A 22,944-nucleotide genomic window follows, 5' to 3' on the forward strand; every position below is an offset into this window, starting at 1 on the left:
TTCTTTCCAATCTTTTAGCTAAAATACTACTTTTAATTTGAATAACTGTGACTATTTGATCGTAGCTTTACTGTTGTCTACTATTGCTGAAACCAATTAATTTTGGACTCTCCCCCCCCCCCAGTGAGGTAGGAGATATAAGAAAATTATGTGGTGAAGCTTCAAAAGGTACTTCCAAGGAAACATATAAGGAACTTGGAGCTGTGAAATTTTTGAGAAGCTGAGAATGTTGGAGACTGATGTTACCAAGTGCCAGGCTTAGTAAGGAGTTCCCTCTGGTGGGCACATACCCTCTGCAAGAACGTTTTCTAAAAAACCCATTTCCTAGCAACTATCACAGTGATAAAAAACAATTACACTTAAAGTGCATTTGAAGTTTGAATGCATTCTGCAAAAATACTTCCATAGAAATGTGTGAGTATAAAGGATGCAGTTTTGCAGAAATAAATACATTTCTGAGCAAGATCATCAAGTACTGAATGATGACAGTTCAGATTTTCAGCAGTGACCTTAAAATTAAACTTCAAATCTTATATCTAATGTCCAGTCTTGTTGTCAAAAGTTTCCAGCAGCCAACATGAAAGTATTTGTGTCCTCAGGTATGACAGTATCTTCAGTCCTACAAAAGCAGCTTTGTGGCAGTCTTCTGAAGCTTAAAATTACACTCATCCTCAAATAAAAGAGTGGTAAAAAGCACTCCATACTGGGCACTCTCAACTCCATTCTAGGTGTCATCTGTCATGTCATACCATCTTACAGTGTTTATAATCTGTTGTTTTCTTTGCCTTCCAAGTATCATATATAGCAGGTTTTGGGATGGTAAAGGACTGGTTTCTCTTCTTTTCTTAAGAAAGAATATAAATCCCATTTCTTTATTTGAAATCTACAAGCAAACAGAGTTCTTTAACCATTTATTTATTGTGTCTGATTAATCTCCTTCAAGCAGATTCAGTTGCAGTTTTCCAGATTGCTTTTCCTCTTTGGACCATTTTTTCTGCAGACACTATTTTCTTACTTATTTCCCTATACCTTTCCATTTATTTGCCATTCTCTTTTCAATGATGAGCAGCTGCTTCATTATTGAATAAGCCACCAGTTTTATTGCTGGAGTGAAAGAGCTGGTTAGAAGTAGAGGGAATGACAAATGAAATGAGGAGCCTAGGAAATGGTTGCTTGGCCTATGTTGTGTGCTTTCTCTCCATCAAACAAATAAGTAGTCATTGAACTGCTTTCCAGGGGAGAGAGGAAAATCTCCTGCTGTTCCCTGAAGAAAATATTAGTCAGATCATTACCCTTCCAGCTTCACAGCAACAGATGAACATTTAACCAGGCTGTGGACAACAGAATCCTCTCTAGAATCAGATTGTTTTTAACCACTTCTGCGATTGTACAAGCAGTTGTACAACATAATAAATCAGCTTGGAGAAAACACTTTTCAGTTGTACTTAAGCAAAAAGCTATGGCAATGCAGGTCCCAGAAATACAAGGGCAGTCACAGAGGATGCATCAATTTCTACTGTAACTTTAGAAAACACTTCTAAAGGTAAAGATGACGTAGTTCATATTTGGTGTTGGATGTGTATCTTCTGATTAAAAAAAATAGCTTGTCTTAGAAATAAATCTTATTTGTGCCCTTCAAGTGCTGCAGAATGAAATATTCAAGGAATGATTACTGTGGACTTTTCCCTCTTCTACTCACTTCTGCTGCAGTCATTGTCATTGGTTATTTGGAATATCTTCTATAAATCTCCATAGATAGTTTTGACTTGTTATTTACAGAGCACTTCATCTCTACCCACTTATATTTTAGCACCAGTCTCTAAGGCATATGGGGGAACTTTGAATTTTTATGCCAATGTGGATGCATTACAAAATTATATATTATCTTACATAATAGATTTATTTATGTATGTTATATATATATAAAATTAAGAAATACTAAAGAATAGAATATCCAGGTAACCCTTTCTGCTATAAATAAAGTTGTTGCTTCTTACCAACAAGTTTTAGAGTCTTCAGGGCCGCAGGATGCTTAGCAATCCTAGATCTGAATAAATATCCCCTTCTTTTACACTATAATTTGAACATTATCTTCCTGCAGTCCTCTCTAGACCTAACAAAGCCTGCTCACACTTCATTTCACACCTTCCAGACTTTTGCTCAGTTCTGTTGTCATCTGCTATACCAATTCCACTTGGTCTGTGTTGTTTTTGAAGTGTAGGGCGTATGCGTCACTACAAGATTGTGTAACCTCAATATTATTTAATATCTGTTCCTTTCTGGATAACTTAGGCAAATCCCATATTTCAGTGGATGCTTGCTTATTCTTACTTGGGGATAAAAATTTTTACTTACTGTCAAATTGCATAGCATTTATTTTAGACCATTTCTTTTCAGGTACATTCATAAGCCTAACCTTGCTTTCCTCCTGTTTTTGATTCCTCCCAGTTTGAATATGTGAAATGTGGAGTTTCTACTCCATACACAAACTTCATACACACATACTTCATACACAAAACTTAGTGAAAATAACTAAATAATATAGAGTCTAAGTCAGATTTTCTGAGCAACTTGTGTTTATAACCTTGGATTGATAACTATAGTTTTCCAACTTGTTCAACTCCTTCTTCAAAGTTTCATTCAGCCTCTTTCTTTAGTTTGCATTTAGAATGTTATGGGTGACAACAACAACAAAAGTCTTAGTAAACACCTGAAGCATATGTATGGATCCTGTTTGATTGAGGTTTTCTGAAATCTCCCCCAGACAGGTGGTTGAAAGGTGATTACTGTGTTTTGAACATTGTTTCAGCCAGTTACTTGAGCTTCAACAAGCAGTGGGTACTATTCTCAGGTTTAGTAATTAGCCAATTTCCCAAATTCTTGAGCTTAAAGACAGAGTAACCTGTGATTAAGCCAGTGTGACAACATGCTGTACAGCCTCCCTTCTCTCTACTTCTAACGTATTTACGACTTCAATATATCTCTTTAGGATGCTGCTGGAAGTTGTAACTCCTTCTTTTCCTCAGCCATGCTTCAAGGCTGTATTACACAAGAACACTTTTATTTTCTCTTAATGAAAGCTACAGCCATTATGTCCACTTATGCATGAGTGTACTTAAGTTAATGGCTTCACTACAGTCTCTCTTACTAAAGCTAAGTTATAATACAAAAGCATAAAGGGATGATGACCCTTCCACTTCCCTGGGCAGCCTGTTCCAGTGCCTCCCCACTCTTTTGGTGAAGAAATTTTTCCTAATTTTTCCTTAACCTCCCCTGGTGCAAACTGAGGCCATTCCTTCTAGTCCTATTACTAGTAATGCGGGAGAAGAGGCCAACCTCCACCTCACCATAACCTCCCTTCAGGTAGTTGCAGAGAGTGAAAAGGTTTCCCCTGAGCCTCCTCTTCTCTAGGAGGAGACTAGGTCTAAACAATCTCAGTTCCCTCAACTATTCCCCACAAGACATGTGCTTCAGACCCCTCAGCAGCTTCATTACCCTTCCCTATATATGCTCCAGGGCCTCAGTTTCTTTCCTGTAGTGGGGGCCCCCAAACTGAACACAGCACTTGAGTGCAGCCTCACCAGGGCTGAGTACAAAGGGATGATCACCTCCCTGCTCCTGCTGGCTGCACTTTTTCTGATATAGGTCAGGATGTCATTGACCTTCTTGGCTACCTGGGGATGCTGCTAGCTCATGTTTAGCTGAGTGATGAATCTAACACCTCCAGGTCCATTTCTTCCACACAGTCTTCCAGCCACTCTGCCCCAAGACTGTAGCATTGCTTGGGGTTGTTGTGGACAAAGTGCAGAACTTGGCTTTCCTAAGAAGCTGTATAGTATTCCTCCAGAGCTAATACATTTTTGAAAGTAAAGACAAACCACAAACTTAAATGAGTTAACAAAGTTCTCTTAAACAGTATCTAGTGCAAAAGAAAAAGAGGAAGAATCTATACTCTCACCACTCAAGCTCGTGCAGCTTTTATTTACTATTACGGGTTCTCCTAAAAACCTTTTTACTTTGGATTAGGGTGCTGGATATGCTCAAAAGTTTTTCCACTCCCAAACTTTCCCATCTCCACAGCTCTTCACTGTGAAAGTCAGTGTCCTTGGAGAGAGCTGAGGTTTGAAATAGGATCTTTCAACACAGTTCTTTCAGTTCATAAATCAGACTCTCACTTCCCGACAGTTGATTAAGGAAAGCCTGCAAAGGCAGGAGACTTATCTCTGGCTCCAGAAGAGTCATTAATGCCCAGGTGGTGTCTGGGATATAAATGCACCAGTGAGATAACTAACAATGTACATTTTAACACAAAATGGTTGCTAATCATTTTACTATGAACACTGACAAATGGGGTTACTGCATAGTTTTGTTCTGTGGTAGGTGTAATATATGGATGTAGCAGGAAATGGGATTAGCTTGATTTAGCTGAATGAAATAAAGATTGAGTGCCTGCATGATTACTATGAATTTGAGTGCTGCAAGTAAACGTTGTCAGGGGAAAGTGCTATTTAATTTGAAAGACAATTTTGATTTCCTAACCAAATCAGATAGATTTAAGTTGGCCAATTATTCAAGTTAGATTGAAAATTAGATGAATGTTTCTGAGAGAACAATCAAATTTTGTATTAGTTCTTCAGTGGGATTAGTGAGAGAAAAGAAAATCCCAGCAATAAATTGGCTTCCTTTAAGTCAGAGCCTAATATATTTACAGGAACTAGCTTTTAGGATGATATCTGTGCTTGTAAGGGGCTTACCCCCATGATCCTTTGATGGTCCACGTTCCTACTAAATTATATACCTTGAAGAAGACCTTAACTTCATGTAATCTGATTTTCTCTCTTTTTGTAGAGAATATATCCACATGACTAATTTGTAGAAGTTGCTATGGTAGAAGTAAGATGACTTGAATGTGACCCTGTATAATTCACAAAATCTACTTTATTATGCTCGAAGTGGAAAATGCCATATGTGCTTTACTTCTTATTTTGTGCTTTACTTGTACTCTTGTGCTTTACTTCTTATTTTGTAGAACTCCTGCCTGTAATATGGTATCCAAAATGGTGCAGGTATTCCAGTTTGGTCTTCCTGGCTTTTAGTAATATGTTAGTACAATCCTTTTGACTACATTCCTGATGAAGTGCATTAATTATGTGTTGCAACCAACAGTTACTCAGTAGTTTGTAAAAGGCTGAGATTTCATATTGCTTTAAGAATTATGTGGCTAATAGGTCCTAACATAGGTATCTTTTTGTTTTCTTTTGATTGAATGAGAAGATGCCAGTAATGATAAAATAAATATACTATTCTCAAGTTCCTCTCCTTGCCTTTTTAGACAACCAAGTATTTTATACCTTTATTAATAAACTTCCCAATTAATATTTACTGTGTGTATCTAATTAAACAGAAATACTAAAGTAGAATTATTAGCTTCGTCTGTTACGATTAAACATATTTATAGTGTTGTGCTACAAAAACTAGTTTTAATTACAGAGCCTTAATTTTAATTAACTGTAATTGCAACTGAGCAAAATGGGATTTTTTATTTTTTTTGGTATGTATAAAATATATTGTTTGAGGGAAAAACAACTGAAAATGTATTACACTGAAATTCTAGAGCTCCTCATCAAAGATATGCTACAGCAAACAGTACAGTATTCTATTTCAGTCTATAATAAGTCCTATGCCAGAAGATGAGCTTGTCCCTGGGGAATGTATTGCTAATTTTCCCATTTAAGCAGAGATTTTCTTATATATTCAGGCAAGGAAAGAGGAAATTATATTGGACAAAAACCCTAATTCTGAGTGTTTTTGATGGGCAGTGATTACTCTTTGTTTTGATAAACCATACTGAATATGTTTCTGGAATACAAATATAATCAGTTTCTATTATTTAAGAAATGAAGGAGAAAGTCTGTTAACAAACTATACTTTTTGCTAGTTAACTGAAGTTCAGTTAGCCTATCAGGAGACAAACAGCTGCTAATCTTGTTGAACTCAAGGGTTTTTTCTTTGACTTTACAAGGATCAAAAGTGATCAAAATCATTTCATTATATTGGGTTAGTTTTACAGAGGAGGTAAAAATACATGTTTTGAATTGTTATGGTGATTGTCATTTAGTTTAAGTAAGGTGATAATATACACTGAAGCTAATGCGGAGCTAAAAACTTAGGCACATCTGTTTCCCATGGATAAAAATTTCTCTAGTTACCGTGCACTGTCATCCTGGTGGTGATGTCTGCCAGCTCCCTCTGTACCCTGGATGCAAGGTTTCGTGGCTGTGGATCCAGCTGGCTTACTTGCAGTCTGGGTCAATCTTCCTCAAACGTAGGGATGCTTCACTTTGCAATTTGGTTTATGGACCCATGAGGTCTGGTGTCAGAACAGTAAAAAGTGAAGCAGAAAAACCATCATCTGCCTGCCTTACTCATGATGTCCTTGGTCACTAGGTCCATCACCCTGTTGAACGGTGGCTCTACATGAATTTTTTAGCCCTCCTTTTGCTGCAAGTTTATTCTCAGCTGTTTGTGCTGATTTTCTCATACTCTATATACTACACTCCTATAATCTGTGAAGAGATGAAGTTTGTGCTCTGAATCCTTGTGTAATGGTGTCTGTTTGCCTTTATTGATTGTAGGAGCCGACGAGATTCGCCTTATTAAATTGAACTTAGTCTTTATGAACACTTCCCTTGATAGAGAGTGGCATTGTGGCTTTTTGGAATTTAGATTGATGTGCGCGCTTTCAGCACATACGGGAAGAATGGGAAGAAAACTGATGGAGGAAGGATTGAGGAAGATACTGTGAGATGATCTGGGGGAAAATAAATACTAAAGAGTGTTTGGATCTTTAGAATGAGTTGAAGTAAAATAAGGTAGAGGTGATGTGATTGCTCTGGGAATTTGAAAGTGAGAGGTGTTGCAGTGTATTTATCAGCAGATAAGCATCTCATCTTAAGGCCCACGGAGGCCATGGAGGGGGAAACTGCAGCAGAGTTAGTGTAAGCACACATTGTATACATAACAACATGTGTAGTAGTTGATGTGCTAATTAAAATATTTCAAAATTTTTCCTTTGCTAAACATAAGAAATAGATTAAAGGTCAGTACATGCCACTTGTTACCTTACTCATTGCCCACTTCTGCTGCCTGTTGAGTTGGGCAGAACTCATGCTGAGAAAACACCTACAACGACTTTTCCTAAACAGAGCAAAGAAGTGCTCAAGGGGTTAAAATACTGCATAGTTTTAGAACTGATTAGAGCATTTTTACTTTAAATTTATTAACTGGATTAGAAACTCAAACTTCTACAATATGTAATTCTATAAAAGTGCCTTGCTGTTGCATTTCAGTTGGAGTTTTGACTCCTTAGCAACCATTGTAAAGAAGTACATTTAATTTGAGTAATAAAACTCTCATTCATTTATTATTGTGAAAATATTTTCATTTGTCATCGAACAACTAAGTTGAAGAGAAGCTGAGCAACTGATACTTTCTGTTTGAAAAATGAGTAAACTGTTTATTTAAGTCAGAAGCTAAATTGCCCAATGATTTCTCAGATATAGATGAAAGTTTTCACCTCTGGCTACCCTGTGTCATTGGAAATGGGGAAAGAATTTTGGCAGGCAGTATGTCTCCCCACATTCCTCCCTGTATTCCAGCTTGTCCTCAGATATTAGAGGGGCTGGGTGTGGCTGAGCTTGGGTTCTGAGTGATGTCCAGTTCAGCACTGTAAGTCTAGTCTCATTAAAAATATGAACTATCACAATTACAAATAGCACACTGTCCAGTTCATCTGGTTGTGTTCAAACTGGCTCTCGCAACCAACCTCAAGAAATATGGCTGTGTGCAATGAGAGCTCTTATGGCTAAATGAGTGAATAGTGCAGTTAATTAAAGCAACAGATTGCAGATTCTTTTGAATTGCCAGTGATAAATGTACAGCCTACATAACATGTGAGGTTAACCAAGAGCTTCAGTAATACAGTCAACTGCAAATGTGTTAAATAATGGAATAACTCTATAGAGATTTCTAAGTTTCCTGGGGAAGAACTCCGTGTAGCTTAGTGTGTGTATCTCTTCCAATAGGTGCCCCTGTGTGGGAGGAATAGAGGCTTAGCCTGTTGACTGGTCCCAGAAGCCAGTGGTGTCCTTCTGACTTGTCTGCAATGGTACCTTCCCCAAAATTCCTTCAGTCTAAGGTCATTTTAATACTATTATGTTACACTGAAGTGCAGCTTGGGTGACTATAGTAAAAAATGCCTTTGTTTTGCAAAGTTTACTCAAAGAACATGTTTTTGACAGAAAGATGGAAACTGCTGTCTGAGAGTTGGCTCTGGAAAACAAGATAGTTGACCACTCCCAATAGTTTCATCAAGAAAGAAACAGACTCTTTAGTAGGGTCTGTTGTGATAGGGCAAGGGGAAATTGTTTCTAACTAGAAGAGGGGAGGTTTAGATTAAATATAAGAAAAAAAAAATACGATAAGGATAGTGAGGCACTGGGAATATGTTGCCCAGAGAGGTGGTGGAAACCTCGTCCATGGAGGCATTCAAGATCAGGCTGGAAGGACCTCTAAGCACCCCTTATCTAGCTGCAGGTATTCTTATTCACTGCAGGGGAGCTGGAGTAGATGGCCTTTAAGAGTTTTTTCCAACTCAAATGATTCTATGATTTTATGATCAAGTCTTCATCCCCGAAGGATGTCCATGGAGTTTGACCACAGTACCTCCACCCTGCTCCAGACTTATGCTGTTTTTGTTTTTTTCCTAGAGTCAGCATGGAAGGCTCCCAAGGTGTTTGCAGACACCTAAGGTCACATGTCATGTAGCTTTCCTTGGAAGTTTACCTTCTCAGAAGAGATGGGACTTTCAATAAGCTACCTCCTGTGAATAGTCCACATAATCTACCCTGATACTATAGGCGCTCAAGCTTAGAAGGAACTGGGGAGCTCACATGCAGCTCTGTCATTAGGATTAGAGCTCTAAGGGCTCTTGAGCTGTTCTCTGTTTATGGGGTAAGATGATTGACTCATAGTCATAATATTTAGCAAGACTTTTACCAGTCCTGAGCAAGGTCTTAGGCATAACAGCCAGTGCAAAGGAGGAGGAAATAGGAAAATGAAGTGTAAGTCAAGTGAGTGATTGACTGCATAATATCAAAGCAATTTAAAAGAGCAAGCACAGTTATAGCTACATGTAACTGTAAGATAATATGTTTAAATATTTGCTATTTTGTAATAAATAGCTTTTTTTTGACAGGACAGTATTTAGTTCTATGTGTAAGTTAATTTTGAAAGCAAGCTCTTTTATTTTTAATATATATAAAAGCATTATGAACTGTAGAACTGTAGCTGAGGAAAAAGTTATATGCTCTTTATTTTTATATTTATCCTAATTTTCCTGTCTTGAACTTTGTAAGCTTCCTATATTTTTCTAAACTGATATTTAAGCTATTCCTTTTTTAAGTAATCACCTCAGAACATCTTTTCTTCTTCTTCTTCTTCTTTTTTCCTGTATTTCATCTAGAAGTGCGGGTTTTGACTAAATATTGCTTTATTCTTTCTGCTTGTTTAAGATTTCCTCCTATGATTTTAATAACTTCTTGCATTTATAAATCATTCAACTACAGAATAAAAAAAAGGACAAATCAGTATGCATCAGAGAAAGAATATGTTCATTCATTAAAGTGCAGTGGAAGAAAAGAGTAATTCAAAAAAAAGGCATATAATATATCTTTCTGACAATAATCTGACACAATGATACTTGCTTTTTTAAATGTCTCTTAAGAAATAATGGCAATTCACAATTCAGTGAACTGGCATGGCATCACATTATAAAAAGTCTTAAAAGCAGTGCAGCCAAGGTTTTTGTATTTGCTTTTTGGAAATTTGTTTTCTTTCATTAGCAAAACTTACTTTTTATTAGTTAAATTCTAAAACCAACTGATGCTAAAGTAAATTTGGTGGAACCATTTGTGTACAAGATGCATAACTACACACTGTATTGCTTCTCTTTTCTCTAGCTCCAGTTGATTTCACCACAAAAATGTATTTTTTTTTTCCAAGCATTGCACAATTCTGATCATTTGATAAGAATTAACTATAACTGTCTTGTTCAAAATTTTATTATTATTTCACAAAGCCTTTTTTCCAGGAAGTTACAAGACTCAAGAAGCATAAACCCTGGTTAAAACCCTCAACTGTAACTCTGCAGAGGACATGTGTGTCCTGGTGGACAACAGGTTGATCGTGAGCCAGCAGTGTGCCATCATTTTTGTGGCCCTCCTCTCGATGCTTTCCAACAGGTTCATATATTTCCTGTACTGAGCACTCCACATTTGGATGCAGTACTGCAGGTGAAATCTCACCAGTGCAGAGAAGAGGGGCAGGATCACTCCCTCACTTAGGACCTGGTGGCCACACATCTTTTCATGCAGCCCAGGATACGGTTGGCTTTCTGGGCTGCGAGAGCACACTATTAGGACCTGTCGAACTTGCCATCCACCAGTACCCCCAGGTCCTTTTCAGCAGGGCTGTGCTCCATCCTTCCATCCCCCAGTTTGTACTGATTGCATGAGTTGCCACAATCAATGTGCAAGGTGTTGTGCTTGGATTTGTTGAACCCCATGTGATTCACCTGGGCCCACTTTTCAAGCCTGCCCTCTGAATGGCATTCCGTCCCTTTTTCATTTTTTTCCCATACTTGTCTTTAACATCCTTCTCTTTCATATCTCCTTGTTGATTTTCATCCTACCAGCAGACTTTTATATGTTTGAACTTTTCAGGATAAGTCCTTTAAGGCACCTAATTTCTCCACCTAAATTGCTTGCAGGTAGGTAAAAAAAACTGACTTCTATTTAATGAATTTCAGCTTTTGGCACCAATATTTTTGCCAATGCTAGTAACATTATCATCTTTCAGTTTTCATGTTTTTTTTTTTTTTTTTATGAAACTTCTCCAGAGGAGGACTTTTGAACAAATATGTATTTTCTTTTAAGATTTCTGGAAATATGAACAGAAAATTTTCTACCAACAATGTAACATATTTATCTGTGAGACGTTAGCATATATATCCATGGCCTCTTATATGCTTTGAAACCACAGGAACTGAGACAGCCCTTCAGAGCGATCTCAAGGAGTAGAAGATGAGTTGTATTTTTATTCTGTACTTTAACATAGTCCCAGCTAAGGCTTTGGGGCCTTACAACCTTACCGTTGTTGTACATTATCAATACTGTCTGCATATTGAGCAATGTTATAGTTATCAATTTAGAGATATCCTACATTCCATACCTCTAATTATCTTGCGAAGAATTGTCCTGTTCAGTTTAAGATGTTGTCAATTTGAAGTGTTTCCAGTGCTGCAGAGGACTGTATCTCTGAACAGAAAAGGCAAAAAACAGGAAGGAAATTTGTAGTAAGGCTAAATATAAAAAGTCTAGAAGATTATTCTTAGAAGATATTTAATAATGCTACTTCTCATGAAGAACTTTTGAGTCAGATTCAAATGATTATTTTACTTTGTTTTTTAAATACTCAAATTCATATTAATTAATACGCATTTAATGAATAAAAATATTGCTTGCAATTATTATTTTATGAGAAATACTGAAAATGCTGAAGTGTATGTGAGCATATGTATGTAAAGAATCATTAAGCTACTATTCAAAGAGGAAAAAAGATGAAGTTGCAGTGAATGTTGAGTAGTTTAACAGAGTAATTTTAGGAGCGAAAATGATTTGCACTTGAATTTCTGTTGAGGATTAGGATTTTAGTTGGCAGAGATAGCAGTGTCATGAATTACATTTTCTTCTTGTTAGAGAGAATGTAGTATATTTTGCACTGAAAAAAAATAAAAGAACCACAGCAGAGAATTCAGTTTTCCTCAACAAGCTTAGTTTTGAAATGGTTCATTTTATGTTGTAATAATTAAACGGTTCGTGAGTAAGACAAGTTAAGTGAGGGATGGATGACAGTTTCAGTAGTAGGAATACTTGCATTTCAGAGCTGTCATAAAGCTAGAATAATTTGGTGGCAAGCCACTAAATGGAGGAATTAATAGGAGGATATCAGTGTTCTGAACTGTAATAATGAGAAGGATGAGGAGATGGGGAGGAACAGATGTCATACAGCATAGTAGGTGTGCTTTTATCATGTAGAGTTGCAATTCATGAATGAGCAGTTATTTCTAGATATTAGAAAAGCATCAGCAAGTCAGATGAGAAGCCTCCCCCTAAACGTAGGTTAAATAGTTGATGATGTAGTAACAGCACTAAGGATAATAAAAGCAAGTGCAGTGTGCCTGCGTGCTTTTCTGAGGCAGATGGAGCTTTGGAAAATTTCTTTGCCCACATACCCTGCTGTGATATGCAATCCCACATCCCATGGCTGCTGACCCCTTTCACACTGCGAGTTGGCTTCACTCTGAGCTGTGACTTAGCACCAAAGAAGGCTCAGGTTCATGTGGTGTCACTGGGACTCCTGCCAGCTGAGTAGACATGGCCTATTCTCTTTATCATGTGCCGTTGTCATCATCTGTTTCTGGTTTGAAGGCAGTCATTGCATGTATTAACACCTAAATACTATTCTTCAGGTAATCTTTGTATTTAAAATATACATTTAAGCAATGAACTTGAAATCTGATGATAGCCAGCTGTTGCAGTGTAGTCCTTCAAAATATCTCTGCTAGAGCAAGTGAAGATGTCACAAAGTGGTACATCCATCCAGCAAAATGTAATTTTGCCCTTCTTGAAGCAATTCTCAAACATAGCTAAATGTTTTCTGGTGAAAATATTCTTCTAACCAGAAAGTGGAGTCAACGTGTACAAATGTTATTGAAATGAGTCTTTTTGAGTTGTTTCAAGATTGAAACAAAAAGCATTGAGTTACTGTGCATATTGGAGTGAAAGGATATGAAACAATAAGATGAGAAGTTCAAATAGATAGAGAAGTATTAGAAAAACAGAGGATGGTCTCTGTGTCGACTTGAAAAAGAACCTTACCTTAAAAACTGTTACTCCACCCCTGCAATGTAAAGCAGAATTCAATTTTGCCAGAAATTACAGAAATAAGAAAAGGAATATAGCTTTAAATGATGATTGACTAGGGTATTTTTTTGTTCAATGAATGCATGACTCACTACTGATTCCAGAGCTGTTTAGTGACAGTGGTTACAAAATGCATCAAAGTCAGGGTTTCTGATCTCCGTACTGCATTAAAAATATGCAACAGATAAATGATTTAAAATATTTCATTTGTTATTATTTAAGATCAACATGCCCTGTCATACAGCAGAATTAGTACTTATTAATACTTTCTCTGTTTCCACACAGCCGAGGCAATGAGAACAGACTAGCACTACGACGACAGACCATTCTCCGGGAGAAGGGGAGGAGACAGGCCAGTCGAGGGCCAGCGTATATGTTTAATGACCACTCAACAAGTCTTTCACTTGAGGAAGAGCGCTTCTTGGATGCAGCAGAGTATGGAAATATCCCAGTGATTCGCAAAATGCTGGAAGAATGTCCCTCACTCAATGTAAATTGTGTGGACTACATGGGGCAGAATGCCTTGCAGCTAGCAGTTGCTAACGAGCACCTGGAGATCACAGAACTTTTGCTGAAAAAGGAGAACCTGTCTCGGGTCGGGGATGCCTTGCTTTTGGCTATTAGCAAAGGTTATGTTCGGATAGTAGAAGCTATCCTAAACCATCCTGCGTTTGCCGAAGGCAAGAGGCTTGCATTAAGTCCTAGCCAGTCAGAGCTCCAGCACGATGACTTCTATGCATATGATGAAGATGGAACACGGTTTTCTCATGATGTTACACCAATCATTCTGGCTGCTCACTGTCATGAGTATGAGATTGTCTACACTCTACTGAGAAAAGGGGCTCGCATTGATAGACCACATGACTATTTCTGCAAGTGCAGTGAATGCAACCAGAAACAAAAGCATGACTCTTTCAGCCATTCTAGGTCCAGAATCAATGCCTACAAAGGTCTGGCCAGCCCTGCTTATTTGTCTTTATCTAGTGAAGACCCTGTAATGACTGCCTTAGAGTTAAGCAATGAGCTGGCTGTGCTTGCCAACATTGAAAAAGAGTTTAAGGTGAGTAGAGGGATACTTGTTCTGACAGACACAGAATTACAACCTTCAGTCAAAGGTCTTCTGTTCCTTGAACAGGAGAACTTTGGAATTATCTTCATAAATCAGTAGGATAATGTGAGAGGTGGGATGGTTTTGTCACTTGTGCAAGCCAGATGAAACAGTTCTGCTCATACACTCAATATTTTCTCATGGTTGGACTGAAAAATTTTGCTCTCTTCTCACAATATTTTACAGTTATTTACTAAAAGGATTCTAAATAGTGTCCTTTTTTTAATATGCTGATTTTCTTTGCAGTTTCTATATATCTCTTAATCTCTTTTATTCAGTTATATTTGTCATAGAATCATAAACTCATAGAATGGTTTGGGTTGGAATGGACCTTTAAGATCATCTAGTTCCAGCCCCCCTGAGATAGGCAGTGACGCCTCCCTCTGTATCAGGTTGCTCAAAGCCCCATCCAGCCTGGCCTTGAATGCTTCCAGGGAGGAGGCATCAACAGTCTAGCTGGGCAACCTGTTCCATTGTCTCACCACCCTCACAGTAAAGAATTTCTTCCTAATATCTAGTCTAAATCTACCTTCCAGTTTAAAGCCATTTCCCCTTGTTCTGTCACTATCTGCCCTTATAAAAAATCCCTCCCCAGCTTTCAGGTACTAGAAGGTTGCTATAAGTTTTCCTTGGAGCCTTCTTCTCTTCTCTAGGCTGAAGAGTCCCAGCACTCTCAACTTGTTCTTGCAGGGAGGTGCTCCAGCCCTCTGATCATCTTTGTGGCCCTCCTCTGGACCTGCTCCAATAGCTCAATATTATTCTTGTGTTGGGGGCCCCAGAATTGGACACAGCACTTCACATGGGATCTCATGAGTGCAGGGGGCAGGATCACCTCCCTTGACCGGCTGGTCACACTTCTCTCGATGCAGTCCAGGCTGGATGTGGCTCTGGGCAGACTGGTCTAGTGGTTGGCAACGCTGCCCATGGCATGGGGTTGAAACTAGGTGATCTTTGAGGTCCTTTTCAACCCAGGCCATTCTATGATTCTATGATATGGTTGGCCTTCTGGGCTGCAAATGCGTATTACAAGCTCATGTTGAATCTTTCATCAACCATCACTCCCAAATCCTTCTCCTCAGCGCTATTCTCAAGCCATTGTCTGCCTAGCCTGTATCTGTGCTTGGGACCCAGGTGCAGGACCTTGCACTTGGACTTGTTGAACTTCATGCATGGGCCCACCTATTAAGCCTCTCCAGGATCCTCTGGATAGCATCCTTTCCCTCTAGCTAGCTGCATCCCTCTAACTACATCACTCAGTTTGGTGCCATCTGCAGACTTGTTGAGGGTGCATTCAATCCCACTGTGGTGGTTTCACACTGATGGGCAACTGAATTCCATCATTTCATTTAGTTGTATTATTTCAGACAGCAATAGGCTCACAAATATAAGCTTTTTCTCTCAGTAGCTGAAAAGTCAGAACTTGTGCAAACACAGGTAGTGTTAATGGTGGATTGCAGTTGTGACTTAACCCTGCAAGCAGCTTAGCTTCTCACAGCTGCCCCCCAGTGAGATGGGGGAGAAAAATGGATAAGGTACACGTATGAGAACTTGTGTGTTGACAAAAAGGCAGTTCAATACAAAAGCACAGATTATAATAAGATCAAAATTAATTCAGCTTAATTCAGAGAATGAAAGTCTGCCCCATGAAGTTTCTGGCAGAAATCCTTGGGATCTCAGTGGACTGATATTTCATCCAGTGCTTGCACTTACTGTTTAGAGAAGAGTATTTAAACCACATTCTCTTGTTTCTTTCACTTTAGCAGCTGCTGAAGATGAGAACAAAAGGACATGATTAACTTAAAAGGGAGTAAATTTAGAACAGAACAGATAAACATTTTTATACACTGTAAGTGCAGCCTGTTAAGTTCACAGCTATGTTGATATAAGTGGCATGTCTGATTTGTAGGGACTGTATAGCTCAATTTACTGCACTTGGAGTGACACAAGTTAAGACTGATAGAGATAAATAACATCATCATCTCAAACTGTCAGCAAGGATTGTTCTTCAAATGTATGCTGCAGTACACAATTGGCAGGATGAACTGGGAGCACAGAATTTGGCCCTGATGCTACTATGGAAGGAAATGGAGCTCACCAGTGAGAAAAGATGGACTGGTTCAGTGCACTGGCTTCTGCATCCTGCACTGCTACACTATGCGGAGCACCTCGCTCTGTGTGACCACTCAGCCCTGCATGACCTTTCTTTAGAGTTCCTCTTTTGCCACAGTTGTCTTTTCTGAAATTAGAACTCTACTTCCAGGATAGTATTGTGAAAGAACTGCAAATTAGATTTCGAAGTAGTGTCACTCAGCAGAAACAGGAGGCTGAGGAAGAGGCAGAGCTGTTGTACATCAGCCAATCTTTGCTGGAGACATCCATGTGCTTTAGGGCAGAGAGTAAGTGGATAGGAGCAATGAGGAGCAGGAGCACAGGACAGTGCAGGAGTTTAAATCACCATTTATTTAAAGTTTCACCAGAAGCAGACAGCTGGCAACATAAGGTTTGGTACATTTTTGCAAGTAATAAAACCACATCATGAATCTGGATAAATATCAAAGACTACGGAGTATATTTATATGTGCATTGACAAGTGATAACATTTACACTATTAACAAGTGGTAACATTTACAATATCAAGACAGGATGGGGGCTTGACTGAGGGCTACCTGGCTTTGGTTCATTGCAGACAGCACAAAGGTTATGTTTACAGAGCTGCAGGAAATGGACACTGTATTCTTATAGAGCCTGGGCTGGGCTGGGTTTCTGCCAGCCCACACCGCTACTCATATTCCAGCAATTTCTATAAAAAAACATCACTTTATTTTAGGACTTCAGTACTAAATCTTATTATCTGGCTAGTGTAGACTCTGTAAAAATGTGGATTTGATTAAAATATGCTACACATGTTAGTGTAATCAGTGCAAGAATATTTCTTGTGCATAGGTTAGCTGGCCATGGTAAATCTTTAGCTCCACCTAGAGTTTACCTGAGCCACTTAAAGTATACAAAAACTTGCCTAAATGAAAACAGAATTTAGTGGTAATACATCATTGTAAAATTCACTTGTTTTACACTACTTATGGAGTATTTTTTAAGGTAAAATTGAACATGAATCTGTGCTATAAACAGCAGAAAGTGGTGCTCTCTGGCGTAAATTCCTTTCTTTCAGACCTCTGTGGCAGTGTTACCTGGCACTATGTGCGTGTTGTGTTTGGTTACAGGCATTGTTCTTTTAAATGTTTTGCAGAATCATTCTTTATTAAAAGTAAATACAGAAAAAAATAGAGGACAACTTCTGAAGGAAGAGTGCTTGGACAGATGTGTGCAGTATTTCTGTATCAAGCGAGTAGTTAACTTAGGTTTCCTGAGTAATTTGGAAATTTCCAAGATTTTCTGAAAGCCATTTAATTTAGCTCTGGACAACATAGCCAAGCATGCAGCTTTAAAGCATACTGAACATTGCGGGATTGTTATTGTATTCCTTTTTTTTTTTTTTTTTTCCCATCTAAATTGTTTGCCCACCCTCAAGCAAATATCTGTCTGTAAGGATGGAGACGAATGCTGTCCTGCAGAGATGTGGCCTGGAGTTTTGAGAGGAACAGCTGTGGCCCAGTGCTGCTCTAACTGGATAAGATTCGTATTTAGTGTGAAGTCCTCTGCAACTATAATGACAACACACTGCTTTATTGTGTAATGAGGTGGAATGGAAAACTGCATTTTTATCAGTAAATGTCTGGTGTAAAGTAATGCCCCTAAAAAAGCCTTCTGAGTTTGTTTATCTGATGAGAAACAAACTCCAAATTATGATCTCAAAGCCTGATTTTCTGTCTGTTTTCAATTGTACACACCGACAGAAATCAGGTTGCAGTCTTTATCATAAGTAGTCTCAGCTCTCTTAGGGAGAAGTTAACAGTACCTTTTTGAGAAGAAGTGAGGCATGGGAGGAATAAGGATTATATTTGTTAAGGGGATAATGCATTTATCTGCCTTTGTAAATGCCTGTCCCCTCAGCCTCGGGGTGCCAAAGTTTGGCAAAAGAGATTTTTCTGAGCTGCTGAGGAGCCCTGAACCAGCTGTGTCGCATTCAAAGAATGAAGTACACACCTCCCTGGCTGCAGAGCTAAGGGCTGATTCTTTTTAGAGACTGCACATGTAAATTAATTGCAAACTGCCTTCTCAGTTCCTGAGGGCTGCTTTTTTAATTGATTGTGTTTACTATTTGCTGTAGAAGAAAACGTGTGGAATTCTCTGTGTGCCGCTGGCCATTCTGAAAAAACGAGTTAAACCAAACATTTTCCCTTGGCTCACATTAATGTCAAGAGACAGGATAACTGGGGGACAGGCAGAAGTTTCTGCATTTGTGACAGGGACAGTGAGACAGAGAGAAGCATGTGCTGCAGTTAACCATTTTGTCTGTTACCATGCATTTAAGTGGATGGAGGAAATAGTGGGCCCAAGGCGGCCATTTAATTGAGCATACTCGATTTGTTAGTGATGAAGTTCCCTGACTGGAGATACCTTCCCTGTGCTCAGCCCCTGACCAATCATCCTGCAGCAGTTTAAGATACCTAGGTAGCTCCAAAAGTAATGCCTCCAATTTCTTTTCATGGAAACTACAATTAATGCCAAGAGCACAATAACACTATTTGATGGAGAAAATTCTCAGCTACAAAACATTATTTGTCAGTGCAGTTACCACAATTAGCTATGTGTTTTTGCCAGTGATGAACAAGAGCCTGCACTCATAAAAATCTGCCCCAGCAGTGGTGACCCATTTCCATTGTTGCCACTGCTGAAATGCACTGCCCATTTGTCAGACTGCCCCTCTGCTGCCACCTGTCACACAGCAACAAAATGTAACAGAATGTTGATGAGAAGGTTCAGTCTCTACTGCCCTACCACCACCATCTGCCTCTGATGAAGACAGCCAACATAATAAAATAGGAGGCATTACTTTCAGGGCAGCCTTCATGTTATCATCCGTCCTGTCCTCCATAACCTTCCCTAAAACAATAAATGATGAATATACCTCAAGACAGCAAACTGTGAACAGAGCAGGAGCATACATTTCCTTTGACTACCTCTACCATGCAGCAGCCTTCCTGTGCCATGGGAGGGGCAGTGAGCATGGCTCCATCCCCAGAGCTCCTTTGTAACCCCACTGGGGAGATTTCAGCTCAGCAGCTGCTATTGATTGCAGCCATGGCAGTATTTCACAGAAGGGGGTACTGTTTTATCGTGCTCGCAAATGAGAAAATAACGTGATGGAGTTTGCTAAAATCTATTATGATGCTGTGTGCAGAGTGGAAATGGCAGCGGGCTAATTCTACAAAGTGTGAATGGGGGTATCTGGCTGCTCAGTAAACATTTCTGTAACATTTTAATAAAACTATTAATCTCAGCCAAAAAAAAAACACATTCTTCACTAGAATGGAGTATCACATCTGAATTTTGTTTGGAGAATACTGAAATACTTTGGAGACCACCATGGAGAAATTGTCTCCTCACATCCTATACTGAGGATCTATGTCCTGTCTCAGGCACTAGAGCTGGCAAGTATTGCTAACAAGCGTGTTAGTGTGCATATAAATACACATATTTAGAAGACATATCACAAGATATGCCCATACCAGTATAGTACAAAATAGTTACTTATGTAGGCCAAATTGTTTTATTCATAACTTTGTAAATGTTCCTTTTTTTTCATTTGGTATTCAGGTGTCAGACATCAGCCTAAATCTGCTCATCATAGCTCATGTGAAAGGGTACATAGGTTCATTCTTTGATTCTCTTTCATCTAGGAATCGCAAAAGGCTGCTTTCCCTCTAACTTTGAGGACATTTCACTATAACATGATTGAATACTAAATCTTATCTTAGATGCTGTTACAAAAAATGAAAGCCAGAGAGAAGGTGATATATTACTTACAAAAAATATCTTCCTGTACTGCCAAGAATTTAGGATTTGGGTTAATCTCTATAGTTATTCTTCTGAAGAAAGACAAATTAAATGATACAATAATAAAATACACATGTCACAGAAAGATTCATTTTATTATTATAGCTTCTTTCTTCTCTGTAGATAAATGACATTAAAGTTCTCTTGTCTGATAGATCTAAGCTATCTGGTTCACATTACTCTATTGAAAATATAAATCACAAACATGTAGTTATACACTGGTGTATATAAGTACTTGTCTGTGAATTTTTACATCCATCTAAGGGAAGTGAAATGTAAAATTCAGATGGAGTTCTTTAGTTTATCCAAGTAATTAACTGCTGTTGTTTTGTGGTTAATAAAGGACAAGCGTGTATGAAGAACACCCTCAGCAAACAAATTTGGGTGTTCTGTGTTAAATAATGTTTTGTCTTCCTGGCTGTGCATAAGATGGCACTTTGTATCAGGAAGTATTTAAAAGGAGGGGACTAAGCAGACAGAAAGAACCAGAGAAGAGAGAATGCTATGAAGATCAAATCAGAAGAGGTAGAAATGTGTTCCTGTAATAACACTATTCATAGAAATATACTTTGAACATGAAACTAGAGAAAGCATGGTAATGTTCTGTTTTGTTTCGTTTTGTTTTGTTATTCCTTTTGGGTTTTTTTGCATTCTCTTTTTTGGGAAAAATTACACTGTAATTCAATAATTACATCTTTAAGATAATTCCAAAAATCAGTAAATTAAAAGTAGTAAAAAAAAAAAAAGTAAAAATTAAAATATTGGAAGTTTTGGACGTATGCATGAGTATTTCTTTCTGAAGTTTTAGACAGAGGGCAGTATGTCTATACATATTATTTAGCTTTAGATTAACATCTACCTGTCTACCTACCTAATTCATCTTTTAGGACCCAAACACAGCTGCAAGCAAAAAGTTGTTAATGAACCATGGAGTACAATGATTAAAACCTCTTTTTCTGGTAGGATTCACACCTCCTGGTAAAACAAAAACGAATTGGTAATTGAAGCAATAATGAGTTGAATCTGCCATTAGAGAACGATATTTTGGCTAATTTGTCAGAGTCTATTGTCAGATGTTTGATCTAGAGAGTACTGAGTTGAAGTTAGAGATGTGATATTGGTGTACTACTGTTGAGGTGACTGCTGGAAAACAGCAGTGACGTCCTGTGTTTGCAAGCTAAGAAGTTGTTGGAAAATGACAGAGAATTCGGTAGGACTTTCAAGAATAATTTAAGGCCTAAGAAACAAAACATATTTATATAGTTCTCAAGTAAGCTGGAAGGTTGTTTAGTTGTGCTCCCTGTAGAATACTATTCTTGTCCAATTTTGTTACCTACTTTCCACATTTGAGCTAGTTATGTAGATTTCTGTGGTGAATAGAAAAATCATTTCCTCCATGCTGTACAACTCAGCTTAAACTAGTCATTAAAATAATGTTATATAATATTTCTAATTGTTTTTTACTTTGAATTGGCTCTAAAGCGAGTCTTGCAAAGTAACTCAGAGGTAAAAATTGACAATCTAGATATCCAAGGTGACCAAGATGAGATAAATATTACTCTTGATGAACATTCAGTGGAAGTAAAAAAATGCTGTTTAATTTCCAGAAGAAAAGTAAGATGCCAAAAAAAAACCCTATCGATTCTCACAAATGTGTAACTGGAATGCAAAAGTGTTCCTCTGGTAGGTCTAAACATCAAGTCATCTTCTTTCTTTCTCTCTTTTCCAGAATGATTACAAGAAATTGTCTATGCAATGCAAGGATTTTGTAGTTGGACTCCTTGATCTGTGCAGAAATACAGAAGAAGTGGAAGCTATTTTGAATGGTGATGTAGAGACGAGCCACAACAGTAATGGAGAACACGGTCGTCCCAGCCTTAGCCGCTTAAAACTTGCAATCAAATACGAAGTAAAAAAAGTAGGCAATTGTGTTATCAAACATAAGTGTCATCATGATGAAATTAAAATGTGGAATTACTAAGTGTTTATGTTTTGATAGCTTTAGGACATTTAAATGAACATTTGAGCTCTTCTGTCCAGTGTATTTTACAAACAAAAGAATCTTTGCCCCACACAACTTGTAATATAACGAAGCAGGTATGCGGGGTGGATGCTGGTCACAGTGAGTATGAAATCTAATGGTTCTGAGAAAATGTCTAGGTATATACCAAATGTTCAGATATTTACTTGCTTTTACTTTCAATCTAAAAGAAATAATATTAAGAGAAATAAATTTGCACTAATTTTGAAGCCTGAAAATGAATACTCAGAGAGTTGAAAATGTTTATTGAAACTGTGTGTCACAGAAAATGTGTATTTTTCTCCATGGTGATCAGAGACACAGTGTAAGAGAGACAGTGCAGTGGTTTTTGCTTCTAAAGAACACTCGGCTGCAGGCAATGTCAAAACCACAAATTATGATATCTTCTTTGGCTTACTTTCTACTGCCAGTTTAAGACTCTGATCTGCGCTTGAAATATGCTCAGTTGAATACAATCTGGCTGAGTTAGTGGCTGCATGAAGGGTCTAAAACTACCCAGGAGCTTCTTCTGGATAATACAGGTTGTAAAGTTTCAGATGATGTTTATGTAAACCAGAAGTTATGTATATGTGATTCTTAGAAATGCGGGACACAAGGCTTTGGCTCAGGAATGCACTTTAAAAGCAAGTTACCCTAAAGTAGGGCTGTCTTCTCTCAGAGCAGCAAGACCTTTGGCATTTTTTCCTACACAGTGAAATAGAAAATAAGCAACTTCTTATTTAAAATAAGTAAGTAAATAAATAAATAAATAAAAAGGGAATCAGAATGTGTGAAAATACAGCATGGACTCAATA

At 38.1% G+C, this 22,944-nt stretch overlaps 1 protein-coding gene across 3 annotated transcripts in view; it reads left to right on the forward strand.

The window, feature by feature from the left end:
• The window catches only part of TRPC6 (transient receptor potential cation channel subfamily C member 6), a 95,164-nt gene that overhangs the window by 45,439 nt on the left and 26,781 nt on the right, over positions 1-22,944 (forward strand). For all 3 annotated transcript variants that reach the window (XM_004938840.5, XM_040650423.2, XM_417184.7), the window contains 2 exons: positions 13,329-14,103; positions 21,839-22,027. In XM_004938840.5, the coding sequence (XP_004938897.4) occupies positions 13,329-14,103; positions 21,839-22,027 (964 nt within the window). The remainder of the gene's footprint in view (positions 1-13,328; positions 14,104-21,838; positions 22,028-22,944) is intronic.

This window comes from Gallus gallus, chromosome 1, assembly GCF_016699485.2.
Source record: "Gallus gallus isolate bGalGal1 chromosome 1, bGalGal1.mat.broiler.GRCg7b, whole genome shotgun sequence".
Taxonomy (NCBI): Eukaryota; Metazoa; Chordata; class Aves; order Galliformes; family Phasianidae; genus Gallus; species Gallus gallus.